The 24,560-nt window shown below is 44.1% G+C and overlaps 1 protein-coding gene across 8 annotated transcripts in view; it reads left to right on the top strand.

The window, feature by feature from the left end:
* LOC135235496 (NACHT, LRR and PYD domains-containing protein 3-like) overlaps window positions 1–24,560 on the top strand; it is a 340,665-nt gene that overhangs the window by 100,160 nt on the left and 215,945 nt on the right. For 2 of the 8 annotated variants that reach the window (XM_064301003.1, XM_064301007.1), the window contains one exon: window positions 1,561–1,734. In XM_064301003.1, the coding sequence (XP_064157073.1) occupies window positions 1,561–1,734 (174 nt within the window). Of the gene's footprint in view, window positions 1–1,560; window positions 1,735–10,916; window positions 11,091–13,133; window positions 13,296–14,217; window positions 14,265–14,500; window positions 17,398–24,560 lie in introns of those variants that run through there. The other 6 variants (XM_064301013.1, XM_064301008.1, XM_064301024.1 and 3 more) reach the window with 6 other exon arrangements.

Below are 24,560 nucleotides of genomic sequence, written 5' to 3'. Positions count from 1 at the left end.
GGGTTTACTGTTCGGATAGATCTTAACTACCTTTTCAGGGTAAAAAGTCCCCCGCAATATGAGCCCCAATGAGCTGCCCAAACTTCGGGTGATTTTGGTTAATGTCCCGAGATGATTCGATGAACCCTCCCATGCCGTGCGTCCAGACAGCCTTGCAGCATCAGCGTTGCCCTCCTCCGACCAGAGTTTCACCTTTCTGGGTGAACACTTTCCCCCTTGTAGGCATGTGCGATTATGTGGAATAATTTGCACACAGTTGTGGTCAGCCGTGCCCAGCGGGGGGAGTGGGAAAGGATTTGTAAGCTTTTAATTGGGGCCATAACATGGTCTAGTTTTTTCCCATTTCGGGTTGGGGCAAGACACATATTTGAAAAAGCACTTGAGTTTTTGTCCACCCGAACAGTGGTTGAAGTCTCCCAGGGAAATTTAAAAATTTGGAGGAAACGGGGGGGCAGAAAATGTAGTTTCCCGCCCCAATCTGTAGGAAACAGTTTAAAAGGCGATGCTTTTATTTTCCTTTGGGGTGAATATAGACCACAGTCACAAAAAACTGCGGAAATTTCCTTTAGGCAAAGGGAGAAAGGACGCATGGAAACAGGAAAACAGTTCAGTATCCTTGGTGCATAGTCTTTTCTCTCACTAGGGCGGTTTTTTCACCAGCGTTCATTAGTTTTCCCTTTAATCCAAATCCAGACCAGGTCTTAAAAAAACAGCACATTTTTCTTTTTGGTGGCGTTATGAATGCCCGGGAAAACCGTGAATGCATGACACAGATGTGAGAAATATTTTATTTCAGTTTGACTGTTTCAAATGCAAGCTGTGCTCATTTACGCAGTCCAATGGCAGCTATTTTTGCAGTGCATCTGTATGGAGCTAACAGCATCATTTAGAACTGATCATGTGACTAAACTGACACAGTAGCCTCAGTGAAGTGGATTATTTCTAATCCTGAAATGAATTACATTCTGTCATCAAACTGAAGATGAATTATTTATGACATTTGTAATTATAACAACTGCGCTCACCCCTATGAGAGCAGGGAGGCTTCAGTGAAAAGCCTGGGAACAGTCAAAAAAAGTGTTCATCCTTTACTACTTTCTACATACATTAAGCCAGCACACCACCAACGTGCGTTTTATTGGTCAATGATTGAGCAAACGTTTGGAATGTTAAAAATGTATTTTAGATGCTTGGAAGGGTTGGGTGGTACATTACAATACAGCCCTCAGAAAGTCAGTGCATTCTTTGTGGTGTGCTGTGTTATACACTAAATAGCCATACACCTTGGATGTGACACAGACCCCACAGAGTAGACATTACAGGACTTTGATAGGGAGAGAGAAAGAGATTACAGCACACAGAGTGCACAAGAGAGCAGGGATTGTTGGCTGTGGAGCCGTTTCTCTCGTGAGCACACATTCATCTTATCAAGTGCATGTCTGAAATAAATGAAACTTAGTTGCAGTGGTGAAATGTTTTCTTTATTTTTAATTGTGGTATTAAACAAAAATGGACAGTAAAGAAACAATATTCATAATATACTATATTAACTCTCTGCAGACTGAACAGCTGTGACCTCACAGAGGAGTCCTGCGATATTGTGGCCTCAGCTCTCCAGTCATCAAACTCAACCCTGAGAGATCTGGACCTCAGCTACAATAACCTGAGAGATTCAGGAGTGAAGCTGCTCTGTGCTGGACTGATGAGTCCAAACTGTAAACTACAGAGACTGGGGTGAGTAGTGCTGTGTACTGTGTGACCTTAACTGTTGTGGCTGTGTAAGGGTTTGAATTTTGTCACAGGGAAGAAAACAAATTTCCTGATTTCATTCATTTTCAAAACCTGTAACCTGAATGTTTGTGTGAATACAATTTAGCATATATGCGTATTGACTGGGGTGTGCTCATATGAAATTATCGCTAGACACTGCACCCTGGAGAGAGAGACACTCTACTGCTGCCATCTAAGTGTTCTCTGACACTAAAACCTCAGTCAGCGTACAAGTGAGCAATTCATGACCTCTGTATTATTTTATCCATCTGGACACTGACTCTAGCAGCTATCCCAGAGGAGCTGCACATCCTGCTAGTGAAATTAACAAATATGCCCAGTGATAACACAGTAAGGGTGTTGCCCCAAAACTTTATTAACGAGGTCAATGCGGTGATTGGTTCTTACGGAGATGAGCCATGTAGTTTGGTGCAGTGTAAGAGAAAACAGTTCATCATATGACAAAATATGAAAGTTGCCAATAGCCTGGAATCGACAATCATTTGAATAGATTTTCCACAAAGATTATACAGATGCAAAAGAAATAATTTAAATGTTTAATTGGGATGGCAGGTACGGTATGCCATCCCGCCAAGTTACGCCTTGGCGGGGCGGCATGCCCCATACCTATACATCCCAGAGAGTTTGGCACTTTTCAGGGTTCCCGTTAACAATAACCACAATGACCAAAGACTCTCAGCCTTTAAAAACATTCATTTCTGTACCTTCTGACCTCATTTCAACAGACAGAATTCACAAACAATGTCACACGTCCGCACAATAAAGCCCCAGACTTAGGGGATTTTGTGTTTTTTCCTTCTTCTTTCTGCCTGATTACATCATCATAAATGCTCCAGGCCCACAAAGAATACATCACCCCATTGGAAATTTAGGTATATCAGCCAATAGAAACATCAGATACACACACAAATATACAAATACACGTTTAAAAGTACAAAATTTTGCAGCCATAATGTCTGCAGTCTTTTAGCTCACTGGGTTGCCGTTGGAACTTTTTGTAACAGATGCAGGTTCATCCCCCCTCGGACTCACGCGATCCTCTAACTAATTACACTGGATTGATGGCTAACTAAAAATAAAGCATTTAAACTATTGCTTTGGCATCTTGTGGGAAACTCATTTATATTTCACAAATCCAAATAAAATACCCCTCACATTAGACAGTTCCACCTTCGCCTTCAAGTTTTACATTAGGTACCTTGCTAAAGATAGAACAGATCGCTTGTATAATGTTACTACAGACGGCTCTGAAATTAAGCACTAAAATCAGTGATGCATTTCTGTCTGGTAGGTAACATTACTGATCGTACAGAAACTGGCGCAAGATAATGACATCTCCATGCCTGGTATATCGCTTTTTTAAAAGTCAAAATGGTTGCGTTGTGCCAGTACTGGTACTGTAACTACTTCTTAACTAGACTACTATAGCGACCCTGCAACGCCATATTTCTAAATTAATGTTAGCTAGCCCTATATATATCCTCTCCCGACATGCAGACAATTAGTAGGTCCGTCATGTACAATAGCTCATCAAAACCACTTTCATTTAAAAATGACATGCACTTTCATTTATTTGTCATTAATGGTAAAGTAAAAAGATTAAATCTATGCCTATGTGTTTCTTTCAGCTAGAATGTGTGTTTGTGTGCATTTATGTGCATGCATGTCTCTCATAACCTACATTTATATTAATTGCTATTATCACTTACTCATAACAAACCCAGTACAAAAAGAAATTATATCTGATGAAAACCACACTTTCAACATACAAAAATGCCAAGTTACTTACACATACAGTGTACTGTCTGTAAGTCATTCATTCAAATCTAGGCCTGCCATTAAAAGTATTGATATCAAAATTGCACCAAGTTACATGAAACAATATCTTAGCTCACACAAATTAAACACGCTGTATTCCAAAGCAGTGCTACCCAATGTTTCCTGAATAGTTTAAAGTAATTTGGCCCTTTGGGACTTTGTATGACTGGCTTGCCCTTATGATCGAATCTATCATATCTGTATATGTTGCATATCCTCCTGCAAGGACCTATGGTGATGGTCCTTCTAACTGTAATTTTCTTCACTAGTTACAGAAACTTTCAATTACTTTTCTTCATCTTCTATTATAAACTTTTATCACATCCATACATACATTTGAGCCTGTTTCTGAAGTGACTCTGCCTTTAGCTGTGTGTTAAGTAGGTGGTATACTTAAGCCGCGTTTCCACCGCAGGAACTATACCTCGGAACTAGGAACCTTTTTGAGGAACTCAGTGCGTTTCCACCGCAGGAACTAGGGTCTAAATTTAGTTCCTGGGGCTTTATTTTACCCCCCAAAAGGTTCCTGCTCGGGGGGTAGTACTTTCCGAAAGTACAGGAACCTTTTGGGTGGAGCTTGCAGCACTGAACATTTCTGATTGGTCGAGTACTCGCAGCATTTTTTTGTGTTTTTTGTTTTCAGGCGCCATGTTTAAAAATATGCAGGCGCAAACCGATTTATTTTCATAATAACTTCAAATCAAACTTATGTTATGCGGCGCAGTAGCCTACTTTTGGTTATAGCCTGCCAACCTCTTGGAATTATAACGTGTGCTCTTCTGCTCTTTTCTTGCTTTAGTATTCGTTTTATAAAATGCTAAGCATTCGTGCTGGGACAGCATATTACGTACTAAAACATTCAAACGGATTAATTCGGTTGCTGAATATTTTCTTCCGGATTTTCTTTGTTATCCCGTTGTAATTGACTCAAAACGTTTGATACAGTTATGTGAGGTATGCGGTAGTTCTGCGTAATTAACATTGGTGATACAGTACAAGCAAACTGGAAATCATCTTCCGCACTTTTTGTCAGGGTAAAATAACAGGTTAATTCTAGTAATAGTCCCTTTAGCTTTTTCAGACTGCAGTAATTTTACTCAATTTTACTGCCATTTTTCAATTCCACGAAAAGACCAGGAAGACTATGGATTAATTTATGGTGCATGGTTCGCATCTGGAGGGCACACTTCGCTGCTCGGCTAGCAGTAACCTCGAAGGAAAGCAAACGGTGGCTGTACCACTACTAATTTAAATGTTCACGCAAGTCCGAGTTTTCGTTCTATACTTGTCATTTTGCGATTAGCCTATATGGAATTGACAACGAGAAAGTAATCAAACAGCAAATTGTTTACAACGTGTGCATGTTTTCTGCTGTTGTTGCCAGTTATACATATAAATGTTAATGCATTCTGTCACTTCGGATGTCAAGACATGAAAGCGAATGTTCGCATAAAAACATAATGAATGTGTTTGAGAGGATATATGAAAATCAATAAATACAAAAGTGACCATATATAGTCATTGTTGGTAACCCGTTGTATATAAGTGGAATAAACCCCTCCGGGCTGTCCCGGTTATTAGAAAATAATGTAGGCTACTTCGGTGGTAGTATGGGGTTACAGAAGAAATCATATGACAGATGGACCGACGACAACGTCGCTTTTTCATACGTCAGTGGGCTAATTTGCCTAATCTTCGCGGTACTTTAGACCCCGGTGGAAACGCAGACAACCATTGGCTGAAGGAACCTTTTAGTTCCTGGTAAAGTAGTTCCTGGGACTGAAATTTCCGGGTAATTTTGGTGGAAACGCGTCGTTAGTAAGAAGTATAACTTTTTGAGCAAAAAGACGCAATGAGAACAACTGAAGAACAAAAACACACAGTGTTGTGTGTTCTCACGGTGCAGTGTGCGACGGCCCCCAGGGAGAACTCCGCCCTTCCCCTCTCAGCTATTGGTCCAAATATCACATGGTTGATTACGTCACGGTTGAGAGATCAGAGGGCAGACTTCACATGCTAATGTACGGAGAGTCAATGTCAATCTCTCTTCTGTAGAGATGGGATTTCTGTGAGTTCCCTCATGTTTGATGAATGGTGCTACTCATTTCAGCAAGTCATCAAAATGCCTAGCACACATTTGGAAATAAGAGAAGTGGACCCCCTCGTCTAAACTCCACATTTGCCGAATGTACAGACAAAACTCTCTATTCTCCGTCCTACTCTGATTTAGAGGGCAAACGTACCATCTTCACCTTTTTTTCTTCTTTTGCATAGGTAGATAAACTAAAGCCAAACTAAATAAACACTTTAAACTTTTTGTTTTGTGTTGTGATCTCGCGTAGCCCTTCTCTTTATACATCCATGGCGTAGCTGCGAGACGGAGGTCTGGGCGAGATTCCAGCCCCAGTTAATAGCTGCCTCGTAAGTATTCTACGCCCCCCAGCAGCGTGGAGTGACATCAAACGGTGCGGTGTTCTCACTGAGTATACCGACAACGGTGTTCGTGGACATGTTCGCTGGTGGTTCTCAATCCTGAAGTTCTTTCTTCTTATAGAGTATACCGCCAGCTTTAGCTTGCAGTGCAGTGAGGAGTTTGTCACATTAAACCGAAAGTTAAAAAGAAAACTTACTGTGCACTGTGAAAGTTGTATCTTCTAAATCTTACATTTTTACTTTTGGTGGTAGCTGTGTCAAACATCCCACAGCATTGTAAACTAACTCACTCTCCACTCTGAAAGATGGCAGCTACACTTCTGGGATGGGATGGGAGGATTAAGCCCAGAGAAAAGATTATAGATAAGGTAGATGGGCCTTTTGCCCCTATTCAGAGAACATACAGTATAAGAAAAGTGGCATTTTGGGTCAGAATAACATCTGTAGAACTGTCAGTTCTGTGCTGAGTTTAGTCCAGCAGGACGTCTAATTCTCAGGTGCAGAGTGCTGCTGTTGGAGAGTGTAGCACAGACATCTTCCCCAGAGCATCATCAACCTTAAAATCCTCAATTTCACTCTTCAACACTGAATCATTGTTCCATTTCACATATTACTAGGGAGGTCAAATGTTCTGCCTACAATGTAATCACAATGGGCGTTCCACACAAACATAAAACAGACTTTGCATCTGGGCTCACTTTAACAGGACGTTTAACAAGGAAGTATGCAAAATCGGAGTAGATAAAGCTATTAAATAATTTAAGAACTGTGTTGACAGTTCAGAAATTTTACTTTTTAACTTTAGAACCTAAATTAGGCTAATTTGACTGTTTACAAGCATTTGTGCCTACACTTAATGCTTCACAAAAGTCAGTGGGGCCATTATAAAAAATCTAACCATATTTGAAGGCATTTTTACATATTTCATCACAAGAAAAACTCACTGTGAAATGTCTTAGATGTTAATTGGTTATTGTTTATTCATACATTCGTATATTTAGGTGGCCTAAAAAGTTACAGCTGCCAGCATCCTGAGGGACTGAAGGAATTGTGCAGCCATTTCAGAAGCAAAACCTAGATTTAACAACAATATTATTACATATTTCTTTGCCCAGATCTTGTCTACAGTGTGGTATAAAACATTTTAGTTTTTAAAATGGATGTTTTTTTAATTATGGTGAAAAAGGGGACACAAGCCTGGTCGAAACGAGTCCCCAACTGCAATGGAATTTTGAAGCCATGGTTTGAAACTGAGACATTTTGTCATCTATAGCGTTTTGAGATATTTCATTAAATTTCCATCCCATAACAATATATGTGAGTAAATGCATACAGTATATTAGTTTTACTGTACGGTCACCACTAAATATTGGTTAATGTCGCTTTCCTCCAAGTACAGTTATTAAATGCTGAGGGAAGTGGCTAAATTTAATTATATTCTGGCAAGTTAGTGATTTATGTTGTGATTTGACTATACTGTAGCATTTATGACATTATGGCACAGTATCTAACTCCAGCACCCATGGCAGCCTTTGGGCTACAGCACTCTGTATCACATATTTTCACACTTAACAATAAGGTCACGTGACTTCAGTACAAATCAAATTTGTCTTTAGTTAGTTGTTCAATAATATTACTAATTTATTATAGTTACATGATTATTTATACATTAGCAAAATACAGGATAAACTTAACCAGAAACAAATACATTAACTGTTTTTATTGGCATTAGTCAATGGCAATTCATGTGACCTTACTGTGAAGTGCTACTGAATAAAGTGCAGTAAAATTGTCGGGCTAGTGAGCTAGTGCTCTCATTTAATGTTCTGAACCCAGAACATAAGCAGGATCAAATGCAAAAACTCCTCACTTATCATGTATTTTATTTGATTTCATTCACTAATTATTTGCAAAAATACCAATTTTCTAATAAATGGTGAATTTGTTGAAAGTGAAAGGCGGAGTCACACGCCGTGACACACCCCTTTTGGGGTTGGACGCAGGGAATTGTGGGAAAAGATCCGGATTTCACCAGCATTTACTGTGGGCGAGAGAGAGAGAGACTATTGATATTAAACAATTAAAGGAAACAAACTTATTCTCCTTTCCCCCTTATGGATTCCAGGTAACAAAATAATGTAGTAAAATAACAAACTGAAATAACCAGAACAAGACAGCACAACGGGGACGCTTTTCAGCCCTTTCTGTCGCTAAGGCTCTTTCTGCCACTGCTTTCACGCTCTCTCTCTCTCTCTCTCTCTCTCTCTCTCTCTCTCTCTCATCAGTCAATCTCCGGTCTCAGACACCTACTGGGAAAAGAACACACTTTTAAACCCAGGACTGATTAGTAATGTTATCCAGGTGTGTGTGCCTACTTAACCAGTAGGCGTGGTCCTCTGATTGCCCTGAACCTCCCTCACAAACCAAGCCCTGCCACACAGAGTAATCTGATGGATCAATCTTCATGTCAAAACATGCAACTCAAACAGATTAAAATAAATAGAGGCTATATTAATTTAGAATGTTAAGACAAGGACACAGTATTAAAGAGGAACAGAAGCACCCATGATGTTGCTCTGGTTTGTTTGCTTTTTACCTTATAAAAGATATGTCTCTGCCTTCAAATCTGAAATCAACCTGTATTTACTAGAAAAAAGCTAAAAATTCCCTTTTTTGCATGAGGGTGCAGCCATCCTGGAACATGCTAGGTTGTGATGTTACTGAAATAAATCTGTCTTTAATAGATTGTTTTAAAATGACCTCTTATTGAAATAAAGTAGATGCCCTAATTGACTTGCCAAAAGAAATGTATGGTAACATGAAATGTGTGGAGTTGTTGAAAATCTTTAGCCTAATTGTACGTAAACTTCTGGTGTCTACTGTAAGTTTTTTATCCAAATGTTTCAGCAGAAAATTTGAATCATTAGGTGTATTGTTTCTCTTATACAGTCATTTTTTCCCAGAGGAGCTTCCCATTCTGCTAGCGAAACTAACGATTTGCCCAGTGAGTACCCCAGTAAGGGTGTTACCCCAAAACTTGATCTCTTGTTACCCCAAAACCAGTTCTCTGAAACAATGAGTGGAGAGATCCACCTATGGGGAATGTCATCCAGTCTTGACCTTCGCAGAAGCATCCAATTGCACCAAGTCTGGCTCTGACAGACAGTAGCGTGTCCAATGCTAAAGGAGGCCACACTGCAGCGCCTGGTGTTTGCTCTGTTTGCTCTGTTTCCCGCCTTTCTACGCTGTAAAGCGTCTTTGTGACGGTTTGTAAAATGTCTGTCTGTAAAAAGCACCATGCAAATAAAACTGAATTGAATACTCCTCAGTGAACATATGCACTTCTCATGCACAGCAAGCAGTGCAGTCTTGGTGGATTTCTCCACCAGGGTTACGATTGTAAGATAAATTTCTCTTTAATCATCTCGTGTTTGAGACACACCTATGGGGAGATATCGACAGCTCCCAGAATGCCTTATGCTCACAGCTGAGATGCTGTCAGGCCAGCAAGGGATGCCTCCTCCCCTGAGGGGAGGGTGGTGTCTGGCACATCCCATGTAGGGAAGTACTAAAGACATTCCACCGCCCAAAGCTATAGCCAGGACCCAGGAACAATGTGAAGTACTAAAACCCATAGCAGATGAGGGCAGATGTGTGTGCCTCACACAGAGCTCACCCCCAGAACTGAGTGGGCTACTGGCCTCCTGGTGAGGTTCAGGTGGTAGAACCTAGCAAACGTATGCAGTGAAACCCAGTCTGCAGCTGAATAAATTTCCTGCAAGGAGACCCCATGGAATAGGGCCCACGATGCAGCCATGCTCCTCGTAGAATGAGCCCTCAGGTTCATATGCCATAATAATAGCTTCCACAAGCCAATGGGACAGCCGCTGCTTAGAGATGCTTTCCCTTTGCAGGCAGGGGCCCAGGTGACTAAGAGCTCTTTCTAAAAGCCTTAGTCTTTGCCATATACGTGTGGAGAACACACACAGGACACTATTAGTGGGTGCAGGCTTTTGTTCCAACCAAGCAGTTACACACCTGATTCTACTAATAAAGGTCCTTATTAAAGACTCCAAAGGTTGGTTAGTAGAATCAGATGTGTAACTGCTTGGTTGGAACAAAAGCCTGCACCCACACCGGCCCTTTCTGGCCCGAGTTGAGAACCACTGCAGTAGAGGCTTGGACCTGGAAACAGTATTATCGGAAGGTCCATACGTCACGGCTTAACAAGCGAATTGAATGCGGTTTCATTTTACCTTTGTGAAACTTTTAAAATTAGTGCGAAAAACGCTGTATTAGTTAACCAATTTGTAAATTGTTTGATAACTTGATGGTTACAAGATTAGGAAGAAAATACTATGATAACAGTAGTGTATTCAGCTAATGGGATTCGCGTGTACATTAATAATTATATTTATCTATTCATAGTGATGAATATTGAACGTTTTTAAAACGTATATATGTTCACGGACCGAAGAACATGTCAGGTGAGGTAAAGTGCACCACAAAAATGCTGTTTTTTGTGTTTGCAGATTAGATGAATGTTCGCAAGTCAGATAAGTTCATCATATGAAAAGGGTTTGGCAATGAATCCCTTGCAGTAGACTCCCAACCTTGTGGTTTCATCATATTTATTGGTGAATAGAGCCCAGTAATTGCCTTAGACTTTTGTGAATTAGTCAGAATACTTAATGAACTTAATTTACACACCCCCTCCCTGTTTTTGTGTGTACATCTCAGGAATGCATAGGTGCATATATATCAACTGCCAAGGTACACATTGTCACAGCTGTGAATTTGTGTGTGTGTGTGTGTGTGTGTGTGTACGTACGTGTGCGCCTGTGTGTGTGTGTGTGTGTGCGGTCTCTCCACAGGCTGGGTTGGTGTAAACTCACAGAGGGCTGCTGTGATGTTCTGGCCTCAGTCCTGCGTTCTCCTCACTCAGAGCTGAGAGATCTGGAGCTCAGAGACAACGAGCTGCAGGATTCAGGAGTGACAGCGCTCTCTGCTGGACTGGAGGACCCACACTGTAAACTGCAGAGACTGGGGTGAGTACAAACACACACCCTTCAATAAATAAGGGCTACAATGTGACTAAATACAACACTGATGTCAATGTTTCTAATGTGAAAACAGACACTCCACAGAACTGAAACAGCATGTTCCTGTTCTTCCTCTTGGAAGAATAAGACTCTACATGAATGAATAAAAGGAATTGGTCCTGTTTCCTGAACTGTAGTGGGGTGTTAGTCTCGCATAGTCAGACCCATCTCCACACTTTGTTTCAGCGCTGTGCCAGCGCTGGAGAAAGATCTGGCTCAACCCATTATTATTCCACTATAGAGGAAAAAAATTCTCTGGCTTGTTTGTATTTCTTTAAACCAATCACAATCGTCTTGGGCGACGCTAAGCCCAGGATGCAGTGATGGTGCCCTTGCGAAATAGTGTCGTAATGGAGTACTGGCCAGCAGCTATTTTGGTCTCGTCTTTGTCAAAACTTGCCATTTTCAGCGTGCAGGTTGCTAGCTTGGAGGTTGTTGTTGTTTCACGTAGCGACGGGAACTTTGAAAACGGTAACACGCAGATAGTGGAAGGGGAGGTGAATTCTGATTGAAATAGTCGGCCAATGGCAGGCTTATACCCACAGTCTGGGTCCTGTGAGTCAGACTAGTGGGGTGTAGACTCAAATGCGTTTGATAATGACTCATTCCCCATCAATTTTATTTTATATATAGCTGTAGAAGGTGTGTAACACCGTGTTTGACACACGCAGCTCTGTTAGTTTATATTAATGTGTGTAAGGTGTGTAACACACTGCTAGGTGTTTGACACACAGCTCTGTAGGGCTGTCAAAAAATATTCGAAGTTCGAAAAATATTCGAAAATCTTTTTTTTTTTTTTTTAAAGTTCGAACTTAAATTTGAACATTCGAATATTGGTTTTGGATCCTGCGTTTTGTAATTAACATGAATACACAGGCTTTAATTTCATGCGGCGAATCGTGTTCATGCACGCAAAGTTCATTTCCTGTGCTAACGTTACTTCCTCTCAACAAAAAACGTTCTGCCCTGGACCCAGGGAAAGTGGATCGTCTGGTTATCCTTGCCAGTGATACTTTCAGCTCCATGGACACCTAACGTTACTGGTCAGCTAGCCTCGCGAGCCAATCTCTTTTTTCACTTCGTTCAACAGATCTGGTCAGCTAACAATTTAGGCTGAATAATGTTCTTATGGCAAGCTATGTTTCCTTTCTGTTCTGAAGATTTTGATAAAATTGGATGATGAAAGAAGTTAAACAAACTAAACAGAGTAAGTAATTTATGTTGTTTTAGGCTACAGTTATTAACTGTTTGAATAGTTTTTGTGTTGACAAATAAACAGGGATTTCCTATAAACAATCATTCCCCTATTATTGTGATTAATAAATGCTGAGTTGTGGCAAATTACATCCAGGAGAAAGTGCTTTATTCATTTGCGCATTAGGCTATAGAAACTGCAGGGGGCTCATTTATAAAATGAACTTGCGTGCATACGTAAAGTGAAGACCTGCCGTACAACCACAACCGTTTCCACGGTCAAATCGAGTCATGTTGAAATTTTATAAATCACTACTTTGACGTGATTTTCTACGTACGCGCCACACAGCTGATCTAAAATACGTTTTATAAATGAAGCCCCCGATGTAGTAACCTAGTATGAAAGTTCTCTGATGTCCTCTATTCTGCTGCCCGCATGTGGAAAATAACGCGCAGGCCAGTTTAGAGGGAGCGTCACGTGCATATTGCGCCCGACAATAAACAGCTTATTTTTGTTAATTATATGCAAATGATATTTGAATATATTTGAATTCTAACTAATTACAAAAGCTAATATTCAAACTCAATTTCATGGCACTTTTGAAAGCCTTACAGCCCTGTTAGTTTATATTAATGTGTGTAAGGTGTGTAACACACTGCTATGTGTTTGACACACACAGCCCTGTTAGTTTATCTTGTGTGTAAGGTGTGTAACACACTGCTATGTGTTTGACACACACCGCCCTGTTAGTTTATATTAAGGTGTGTAAGGTGTGTGTGTCCTTCTCTCTGCAGGCTGTCAGGCTGTAGAGTCACACAGAGAGGCTGTGATTCTCTGGCTTCAGCTCTGTGTTCAAACCCCTCACACCTGAGAGAGCTGGACCTGAAATACAATCACCCAGGAGACTCAGGAGTGAGAGTGCTGTCTGCTGCTAAATTGGACACACTCACACTGCTGTAAGTACAGAGAGTTTCCACACTGCACCTCTCACACACACACACACACCTGAGAGAGCTGGACCTGAGATACAATCATCCAGGAGACTCAGGTGTGAGTGCGCTGTCTGCTGCTAAACTGGACACACTCACACTGCTGTAAGTACAGAGAGTTTCCACACTGCACCTCACACACGCACACATACAGACACACACATGCGCACACACACACACACACACACACACGCAGAAGGGGTTGGGGGGGATCTACAGTGGAGGGTGCTGCGTGGGATCACTGTAATGTAATAATGTAATCACTGCAGTAAATAGTTTTATTTCTGTGATGAACCCAGCAGGATCCCACCATTGTCCATTCTGCATGGAGAGAGAAACTGTTAATCATTGTTTTTCGGGGTGTGCCAGACTTCAGCCTCTCTTTCCTTTTTTGGGAAGTTTATTTTGGTGACTAGGGGAAACATTTACAAGTGATATTTTTATCCTTGATTTCCAATAAAAACAAAGAGAGATAAGTGCCAGCTCATTAATTTAATTTTGAGGCGAGAATAGCTGTTTCTACAATTGGGAGAAATATGATTGGTGGAGGGGACAGACAAGATGTGGTTGTTGTAGTTAGGGGTTTGGTCAGGGACACAGTGATGGTGGAGTTTCAGTATTACAAAGCAATGGAGAACCTGAGTGTGTTTCAGAGTGTGTGTTATAAGAGTGTTTAATGTTCAGTGGAGGGGTGGGAGCTATTTTTGCACATGGAATAGGGCGAGGGCATGGAATAAGTTTCCTTTGTGACAGATTTGTGTGTTTTTCATATGATCGTGGTTTTGTGTTTTATTGTGTCTTTGTTTTTATTTATGTGATGTCATTGGTGTGTTGAGAGTGGAAATAAAGGATTGTTAAAATTCTAAATTCTGTTCTGCTGTTCTTACAGTGTGGACCATGGAGGAGAGAACAGGACCAAACCAGGACCCAGGAAATGTGAGTGTGTATCGACACAGAACACTTTCCACACTTTCCACACTTTACACACTCTGCTCTGTGTGTGTGTGTGTGTGAGAGAGATTTCTCTCTTACACGCATAAACACACAAACAGAAACACACACGTACACAAACACACACACAGAGGTACTATGACAGTCCTTTCTCTCTCACATACATAATGAGGTGAATATTAATAATGATAATTAATCTCATTAATGTCTCTTGTGTGCAGACGGCTGTCAGCTCACACTGGATCCAAACACAGCGAACAGAGAGCTGTCTCTGTCTGAGGGGAACAGGAGGGTGACGCACACACCGGGGAGAGAGGAGCCATATCCTGATCATCCAGAGAGATTTGAGTCTATGCTCCAGGTTGTGTGCAGAGAGAGTGTGTGTGAGCGCTGTTACTGGGAGGCTGAGTGCAGTGTGTCTGAGGGGGTGGGAGGGGTTGATATAGCAGTGACATATAAAAGAATCAGCAGGAAAGGAGAGGATTCTTACTGTTTGTTTGGAGATGATGAAAACTCCTGGAGTCTGGAGTGCAGTAAACTCAGAGACTCTGATAAACTCAGAGACTCTGATAAACTCAGTTACTCTGATAAACTCAGATACTCTGAACTCAGATACTCTGTCAGGCACAATTATAACGAAACACACATACCTGCCCCCCCCTCCCCCTACCGCAGAGCAGGAGTGTGTGATGATGATGATGATGGTAGAGGAGTGTGTGTGTACAGGGTAGGAGTGTGTGTGGACCGTCCGGCTGACACTCTGTCCTTCTACAGCGTCTCTGACTCTGACACACTGACCCTCCTGCACAGATTCCACACACACTTCACTCAACACACACCCCTCTGTGCTGGATTTACAGTATGCAACTCCTCCTCAGTGTCCCTCTGCCAGCTGGAGTAGAGACACACACGCACTCATGTGCGCGCACACACACACACGCACACTCAGATACACATAGACACACCCACACCTACACACACTCATGTACACATACACACACACACCACACACACCACACTCATATATCCAATCACACACACACACCACACACACTCATATACACATACACACACACACACCACACTCATGTACACATACACGCACACTCATATACCCAATCACACACCTACACACATGGAAACACATGATCTCTCGCACACACAAACACACATTCACCAGTGCACTCTCACGCGCACACACGCATGCATGCATATGTACACACTCTCATAACCGTATGCACACACACACACACTCTCTCTCTCTCTCATACTCAGTCACTCACACACACACCCTCTCTCACACACACTCACATCCACAGTCACACACACATTCACATAAACGCACGCACACACACACACACTCATGCACTCACACATACGCACTCACACAGACACACATACATGCATGCACGCACATTATACACATGTCTACACAAACATTCTCATACCCATACATACACACACACATGTATAAACACACAAACACACATTCACAAAGGCACTCTCACACACACACACAAACTCATGTACGCACGCACACACACATATATGCGTGCAGAGACACAAACACGTGTCAACACACACACACACACATTCTCATTCCCATACGCATGCACACACATGTATAAACACACACACATTCCTCTTGCCCATACACACACGCGCACACACACACACTCATGAACTCACACAGACACACATACATGCATGCACGCACATTATATACGTGTACACAAACATTCTCATACCCATACATACACACACACATGTATAAACACACAAACACACATTCACAAAGGCACTCTCACGCACACACACACAAACTCATGTACGCACGCACACACACATACATGCGTGCAGAGACACAAACACGTGTCAACCCACACACACATTCTCATTCCCATACGCATGCACACACATGTATAAACACACACACATTCCTCTTGCCCATACACACACGCGCGCACACACACACTCATGCACTCACACATACGCACTCACACAGACACACATACATGCATGCATGCACGCGCATTATACACATGTCTACACAAACATTCTCATACCCATACACACACACACACACACACACGTATAAACACACAAACACACATTCACAAACGCATTCTCACGCACACACACATACACACACATTCTCAATCGCACACATACTCTCACATCCACAGTAATTCACTCAAACGGACGCACACTCACACACACACACGCACACACAAATGTATAAACACACACAAACACATTCTCTTACCCATACACACACGCACCCGTGTGCACACACACATACTCATGCACTCACACACATGTACACACACACACAGACATACACACATACATGCGTGCACAGGCACGCACACACTTTCTCTTACCCATTCACACACGCAACCCGGGCACACACACACATACTCACACACTCACTCATATGCACATACATACTCACATCCACAGTCACTCCCACAAACATACGCACGCATGCACAAACATTCACAAATACACACACACAAACACACTCTCACCCAATCACACACACACACGTCGACACACTTGCAACCTTCCTTGACCAATGCCTTACCAGTGCAATTTCAGCTGTACCCAATATTAACCTCAGTACAGCTTAAACCCTGTACATAAGAGTATGATCTTTCATGTTCAGGTTATTTCAAATGTTAAAGGTGTGTTAATGTACTTTTGATTATTAAAACATTAATATAACATTGAGTGTAATAATGGCAAAATATGGCAGTGTAAAATGTTTTTGAAGTAATAACTCTCTCCTGTATCTGCATCTTTGTATAAGAGAAGCCAGTGCCACTCCTCCACTTAAATGTGCGTTTTACTAGTTTTTACAGTTGCTTTCATTCATTTTCTTAAGAGTTCCAATGAACAAATTTCTGTGGGCAAATGCAGCTGATAGGGAGAATGCAGAATGGTCACTGCAGTGTACTTATTTCCTTTCATTACTGTAAACAATGATGGGTTGAGTTTCCTTATTTGGTCAGGAAGGATTGAGTTTTTTTTAACCTGTTGCTTTAATTTTCTGTATTTTCAGACAATAGTCTTCAATGATTAAACCTGAATTATAATAAACATCAAATGTGTTGGTGCTATGATTTATTATTGTGTGGTGTATTGAACTCCTGTGACACAGTAGTACTTATTTCATATTCTGTATGGGATTATGTTTGGGCTCAATATGAGCAGATCAGCATGGGGTTAAAATCTGCACAGTTGAAGCGATGACAAAAATAAAATGAAATAAAATCCATTATAAGAAAAATTGTGTATTGTCTGATGAATGGTTGCTTCTGTTACTGTAGTGTAACCACAATTCAATACATTTAGAAAAGTCACTACTTGTCTATTGAGCAGGTGTGTTTATATTACCTCTCAAAGAAATGGTTTTCCTGCAGGTTTTAACCTGTATCTGCTGCACATCAGTTGAATGGATTAGACCACGAAGCCAAAATCAAGGCAGAAGTGTAGTTTGCATGACATCCAGTCTCTGAGCTGTTCCTGAGACCCTACAGTTTCTCATTTTTTCAGATTAATTTCTAGTAACTGCAGTCACACATTACAAATGCATTACAGTATGTTATGATTGCTTTGACTCAATGTACAAAACACAAATTGCTGTACCTACATACAAAGTGCAAAATTCTGAATTGCACACTCAGTTGTCACAGTACTGTCACTTCATATTAAGACGTCCAAATTGTTATTGCTAGACATGCAGATTGTGAAATAAAGTCAACATGTTTGCAATCCTGTCTGGTCACTTCCAACCACATTGCCCAGGTGAGTTTCATTGCAGCACGATTGGTAATCCCTTCAGCACTACATAAAAGGCTGATTTACAGCACTACATTCAGCACTTTCTTGTTAGGATGCGTGGGGGGGTTGGACCCAAACGCAGAGGTCAAAAAATACAAAAACTCCAAAATGGAAGAACAAAAAGACTTTACTTGAAAGGGGGGAACAAAAGGGAACACAAAGCCTCGCAGGGCGACCTTCAAACAAGGGAAACTACAAACACAGGAACAAGAAAATGTAAAAATCCAAAAACACCAGAACACCAGGGCATAGGCAAGAACACATGGATTACGAACAAACAATCAGAACGAACCACATAACCACAAGGATCCAGCACCTGAGTCAAGGGATGGGGAAACTTAAATAGAACAGACACTGACGAGACACAGGAGGGCACCATGAACAATCAGGCCACAGAGAGGGAAGGGAAAACGAGACAAGCCGCAACCAATAATAGGACAATTGAAAACAATCATACAATTAACACAGGGGGAGCAGAACACAAAACAGAAGTGCCACCATCTGGCGGCCCAACAGGGAAAACGCAGACAGGAACACAGGAACATGACAGTACCCCCCCCCCCCCCAAGGGACGGCTCCTGACGTCCCAGGAGGCTGACCCGGGGAGGGAGTCAACAGAGGGTGGGGGCTGGAGACAGGACTCGACAAGAACAGGAACAGGACTGGAACCAGACAGGAACAGGGACAGAACACAGGAACAGGACTCTGGACCGGACTCTGGACTGGGGCAGGAACAGGACTGGACTGGGCAGGACAGGACAGGAACAAGACAAGAACAAGACTCGGGGCTGGACTGGGCAGGACAGGAACAAGACAAGAACAAGACTCGGGGCTGGACTGGGCAGGAACTCGGGAACTCGGGGCACAGACACAACAGAAACCTGGACGGGACTCAGGACTGGGGCACGGACAACACAGAAACCTGGACGGGGACTGGGGCGTGACTAGACAGAACCACTGGACAGGAACAACGCGACACCGGACTGGTACATGACGAGAGGAGACAGAACACTGGACAGAAACCAGACTCAGACTGGACAAAAACTCAGAACGGACAGACGCGGACCTATGAACAAGACAGGGAGACTTAATGGGACAGACAGAGTGACAAGCAGGCGGGGAGGCACAAAGCAACACCGATCGACACACTCAAGGACAGACAGACAGGGAAGGAGAGGGGAGACCTAAACGACTGACACAAGGACTGACACACTGGTAAACAAGACAAAAAACACGCAGATTGACAAACAGGCAGACAGACAAACAGGCAGACAGGCGGGAGAACAGGCTGGCCGACAGACCGACGGCCTGGGGGGCAGACAGGCAGGCCAACATACTGGCTGACAAACAGGCGGGCAGACAAGCAGACAAACAGGCGGGCAAACAAATAGATACGGGGGTCGGAGAACACAGACACGTGGTTGGGAACACTGGGTGGCGTGAATACAATCGGTTGAGCACGGACACTAGGGGGCGCGACTACACTGGGGGAAGGACGGACACCAGGGGGGAGACGGACACCAGGGGGCGCGACTACACTGGGGAAAGGACGGACATTAGGGGGAGCGAGAACACCAAGGGATGAGGGAACACCAAGGGACGAGGGAACAGGGGGCGCATGAGCACTGGGCAGGGCAGGAGCACTGGGCAGCTTCGGAGGCTTCTCCAGGACGCGGGGCGAAGCAGGAGGCAGCTCCTGGGCGCGGGGCCAAGCAGGAGGCAGCTCCTGGGCGCGGGGCCAAGCAGGAGGCAGCTCCTGGGCGCGGGGCCAAGCAGGAGGCAGCTCCTGGGCGCGGGGCCAAGCAGGAGGCAGCTCCTGGGCGCGGGGCCAAGCAGGAGGCAGCTCCTGGGCGGGGGCCAAGCAGGAGGCAGCTCCTGGGCGCGGGGCCAAGCAGGAGGCAGCTCCTGGGCGCGGGGCCAAGCAGGAGGCAGCTCCTGGGCGCGGGGCCAAGCAGGAGGCAGCTCCTGGGCGCGGGGCCAAGCAGGAGGCAGCTCCTGGGCGCGGGGCCAAGCAGGAGGCAGCTCCTGGGCGCGGGGCCAAGCAGGAGGCAGCTCCTGGGCGCGGGGCCAAGCAGGAGGCAGCTCCTGGGCGCGGGGCCAAGCAGGAGGCAGCTCCTGGGCGCGGGGCCAAGCAGGAGGCAGCTCCTGGGCGCGGGGCCAAGCAGGAGGCAGCTCCTGGGCGCGGGGCCAAGCAGGAGGCAGCTCCTGGGCGCGGGGCCAAGCAGGAGGCAGCTCCTGGGCGCGGGGCCAAGCAGGAGGCAGCTCCTGGGCGCGGGGCCAAGCAGGAGGCAGCTCCTGGGCGCGGGGCCAAGCAGGAGGCAGCTCCTGGGCGTGGGGCCAAGCAGGAGGCAGCTCCTGGGCGCGGGGCCAAGCAGGAGGCAGCTCCTGGGCGCGGGGCCAAGCAGGAGGCAGCTCCTGGGCGCGGGGCCAAGCAGGAGGCAGCTCCTGGGCGCGGGGCCAAGCAGGAGGCAGCTCCTGCGGAGCGGCGGGCAGACACGGCGACGGAGACCCCTCCGGGACTTGGGGCGGGGCAGGCCGTGAAGGCCCCCCCTCCGGGGCTTGGGGCGGGGCAGGCCGTGAAGGCCCCCCCCTCCGGGGCTTGGGGTGGAGCAGGCCGTGAAGGCCCCCCCCTCCGGGGCTTGGGGCGGGGCAGGCCGAGAAGGCCCCCCCTCCGGGGCTTGGGGCGGGGCAGGCCGAGAAGGCCCCCCCTCCGGGGCTTGAGGCGGAGCAGGCTGAGCCCCCTGCCGTCTGGGCTGGGCAGGGGACAGGAACACAGACCCCAGCTATAGGGAACCCGGCTGGGCAGGAGACAGGAATGCGGACCCCAGCCGTAGGGAACCCGGCTGGGCAGCCGGACGGGACTGGCGGGACCCCCGCGGCCCGGCCCCTGGAAAAATGGCCAGTCGAGACCCTTTGAAGGATGCAGGGCCGGGAACCGCTGGCTGGGCCGCTGGAGGTCTGGCCGACCGGGAGGCAGCCCGACCACGGCGCCTCCGTGACCGCCCGCCCCGGGCGCTGGGAAGCTCAAGGGCGAAGGCCTCCCAGTCGCTGGGTGGCGAGTCCTCCGGGTCACTCCACCACCCCGGTGGCATGATAAACAAAACAACAAAAAAACCCAGAGGAGAGAAAAAGAAAAAAGGGAGAGGGGAAAAAAAAACCTCTGTTAGGATGTGTGGGGGGGTTAGACCCAAACGCCGAGGTCAAAAAATACAAAAACTCCAAAATGGAAGAACAAAAAGACTTTACTTGAAAGGGGGGAACAAAAGGGAACACAAAGCCTCGCAGGGCGACCTTCAAACAAACAAGGGAAACTACAAACATAGGAACAAGAAAATGTAAAAATCCAAAAACACCAGAACACCAGGGCATAGGCAAGAACACATGGATTACGAACAAACAATCAGAACGAACCACATAACCACAAGGATCCAGCACCTGAGTCAAGGGATGGGGAAACTTAAATAGAACAGACACTGACGAGACACAGGAGGGCACCATGAACAATCAGGCCACAGAGAGGGAAGGGAAAACGAGACAAGCCGCAACCAATAATAGGACAATTGAAAACAATCATACAATTAACACAGGGGGAGCAGGAAACAAAACAGAAGTGCCGCTATCTGGCGGCCCAACAGGGAAAACGCAGACAGGAACACAGGAACATGACACTTTCTGACAACATGGAGCAGTAGCCCAATGCAGCTGGTATTGATGGACGAATTTAGATCTTGATCAAATGAATTTAGAGCCACTGTGATTGACCATGTTATAAATCCAGGCCTAACAATGAGAGAAGCTGGAAGGATTGTACAGCCAAACTTTAAAAGGTCAACAGTGGCCTCTAATAAGAGTTTTTGTACTGAACATTGATTAGTCAATAATTTACTGCAAAATGTGACACTGTAATTACATGTGATGAAAAACACGTTTTCAATGTACAAAAATGCCAAGTTACACATACAAAGCACAATCTATAAGTCATTACTTCAAATCTACGCCTGCCATTAAAAGTATTGATATTAAAATTGTGCCAAGTTACATGAAACAATATTGGCTATCTTAGCTCACACAAATTGAACAAGCTGTATTCCACAGCAATGCTGCCCAATGTTTCCTATATTCTTTCAAGTAATTTGGCCTTGTTAAAACATTGTCTGGATCATTTGTGAAACATAGCAGAACAGCTGTGGAGGTGTGGTATTCGAATCTCTGTGCGTGTGTGTGTGTTTGTGGGGCTGGGGCCTGGCGGGCTGTGTGTTAATGTACTCTGAGGCAGTGTGCATCAGTGTGCTGTGTGTGCTCTGTATCCAACGACAATAAGCATCGTCAGTGCATCGACCAGTGCATTTCTTTGAAATTGCACCTCCATCCTCATGCTAAATGGAATTTAATAAAATCATTATATATCGTGGCAGGAGATGGGCAAAAGTATCAGCATTTTTTGACAACTATCAGATTTGTGAGTTTGTTGGAATACTGTAAACACAAAGCAGATGCATTCTGCCACCTGGTGGCCATGTGACAATGCTGCAAGTGCTCCAGAGGTTGAGTTTCAAGGCAGAAGTTGACAGATTCTCAAGAGTTCACTGAACTGAAAGTAAATTACAATAATGTAAACAAAAGAGAAAAAGTAAAGAATTATCAATGCCGTGCCTAGCCTTGTGTGCAAAGGGCAGTGGGTCCATCTTGTTTTTGGTATCATTGAGTATAAATGACAGCACTATTTTCTCCAAAAAATCTATTGCAAGTGATGTCAGAGTGATCATGCTGGCTTTTTAACATGATTTTTGATGGTACTATTCTTTAGAAGTATGTGGTCACAGTGTAACATTAATCAATGAAAGGGCAATGATAGACTATGTATAATCCCAGCGATATACAAACTGTTCTTGATTGTTAAGACATCATCTGGGTAATTTGTGAAACACAGCAGTTTATAGCAATATATCCAGCAATGCTTAAAACATGAGAACAACTGTTGAGGTTTGCAAATGACAGTTGAACAAATTAAAGACTGCAGTACTTTAAGGCACAGGCTGTTCCATTTAAATCTCACTGTTGCAGAATATAAATGTCTGGTTTGGCAGGGCATTATTTGAACATATTGACAGGAACAAGTTTGAAGCAGGTACACGAGGTAGACAGGACCATACCAGGTCAGACAAAAGTTTTCTACAGTTACAAGTTTTGTTACAAGGAGCACCAGAGAGGTACACATGCCACAGCTTGCAGGGGATTTCTCAGTTTTGCTAATGCCATACACTAGTACTTTCATTAACAGGAGTGAGCTTGTCTGAGTAAATGCTTCCCTGTTTTAATTACATCAAACACCCATGTGATGGAGCCAGAACCATGACATGGTTTTTTTTAAAATTAATATTCCTATTGCTATGAATTTGTTTTTTTCTCTTTCTTTTTTTATCTCATTATGAAAAAATAAAAAATCCATAGTATTAGGATAAATTGTAAATCCTAGAGTGGAGGTTTTTACTATAAGCCCCTTGGGGTTTCTTACCTCTCCTGCACAATCCCTGCTATGTTTGTTGTTATATACTTTTGTTTTATCACTTACTTTGTGTGAATAAATAAATAAAAATAAATAAATAAATAAATTAAAAAACATTGTTTAATCTTCATGCTTTGCTTTAAAAAAATAAAAATAAAAATCACACTTTTGGTGTAATAACAAGCCTACACATTAATACTCTGCATCTGCTTGGATGAGAAAAATTAACATTTACTACATTTCAGCTTTTGAGCATGTATAATTAGTAATGGAATAGAACAGAAAAGCTGTTTTTCATACCGGAGGAAGACCTTTCATAAGCGGCTCTGACATGCAGTCATACGAGCGCCCAAGGGGGGTCGCTAGAGAGCAGTGAAACGCAGATCCCTGTCTGGCTGAACCCTCCCGTACCCTAGGCAACACAGGCACCAATCGTGCGTCTCCCTGTGGAGCTACCGGCCACAGTTGGCACTGGCACGGTCCGGATTCGACCCGAGGCCGTGAGGCTCATCCATGCAGCTCAGCGTGGTGCCTTAACTGAATGAGCCATCCAGCAGCCCCAAGCCTACTTTCAATAAAATTACACCTTACCAGCATTCATAAGAAATGCTAACTACCGAACAGAATGCCAAATACTATGTGCATTGATAGGACCCATTCAAAGCAGGCACATGAGGTAGACAGGAAATCAGGGCAGACGACATTTTCCCACTGTAACAGAATTTAGTACAATATGCACAAGGGAAATACCCACTACACAGCATGCAGGGGCATTCTCCAAAAACTCACTAAGTTGTCTCAGCCTTGATAGTAGTTTCTAAGCATCGCACATCATAAGGTCACAAGCATGGAGGCTCTGTCTGTGGTCACTGTTACGGCTGGCTCGACTGGCCGCAACAAACAAAGTCCGGATGGATCAAAAACAAGAC

This window comes from Anguilla rostrata, chromosome 12, assembly GCF_018555375.3.
Source record: "Anguilla rostrata isolate EN2019 chromosome 12, ASM1855537v3, whole genome shotgun sequence".
NCBI classification, from domain to species: Eukaryota; Metazoa; Chordata; class Actinopteri; order Anguilliformes; family Anguillidae; genus Anguilla; species Anguilla rostrata.
Note: the sequence above shows the minus strand (reverse complement) of the source record. Positions and strands in the feature narration are given on the sequence as shown.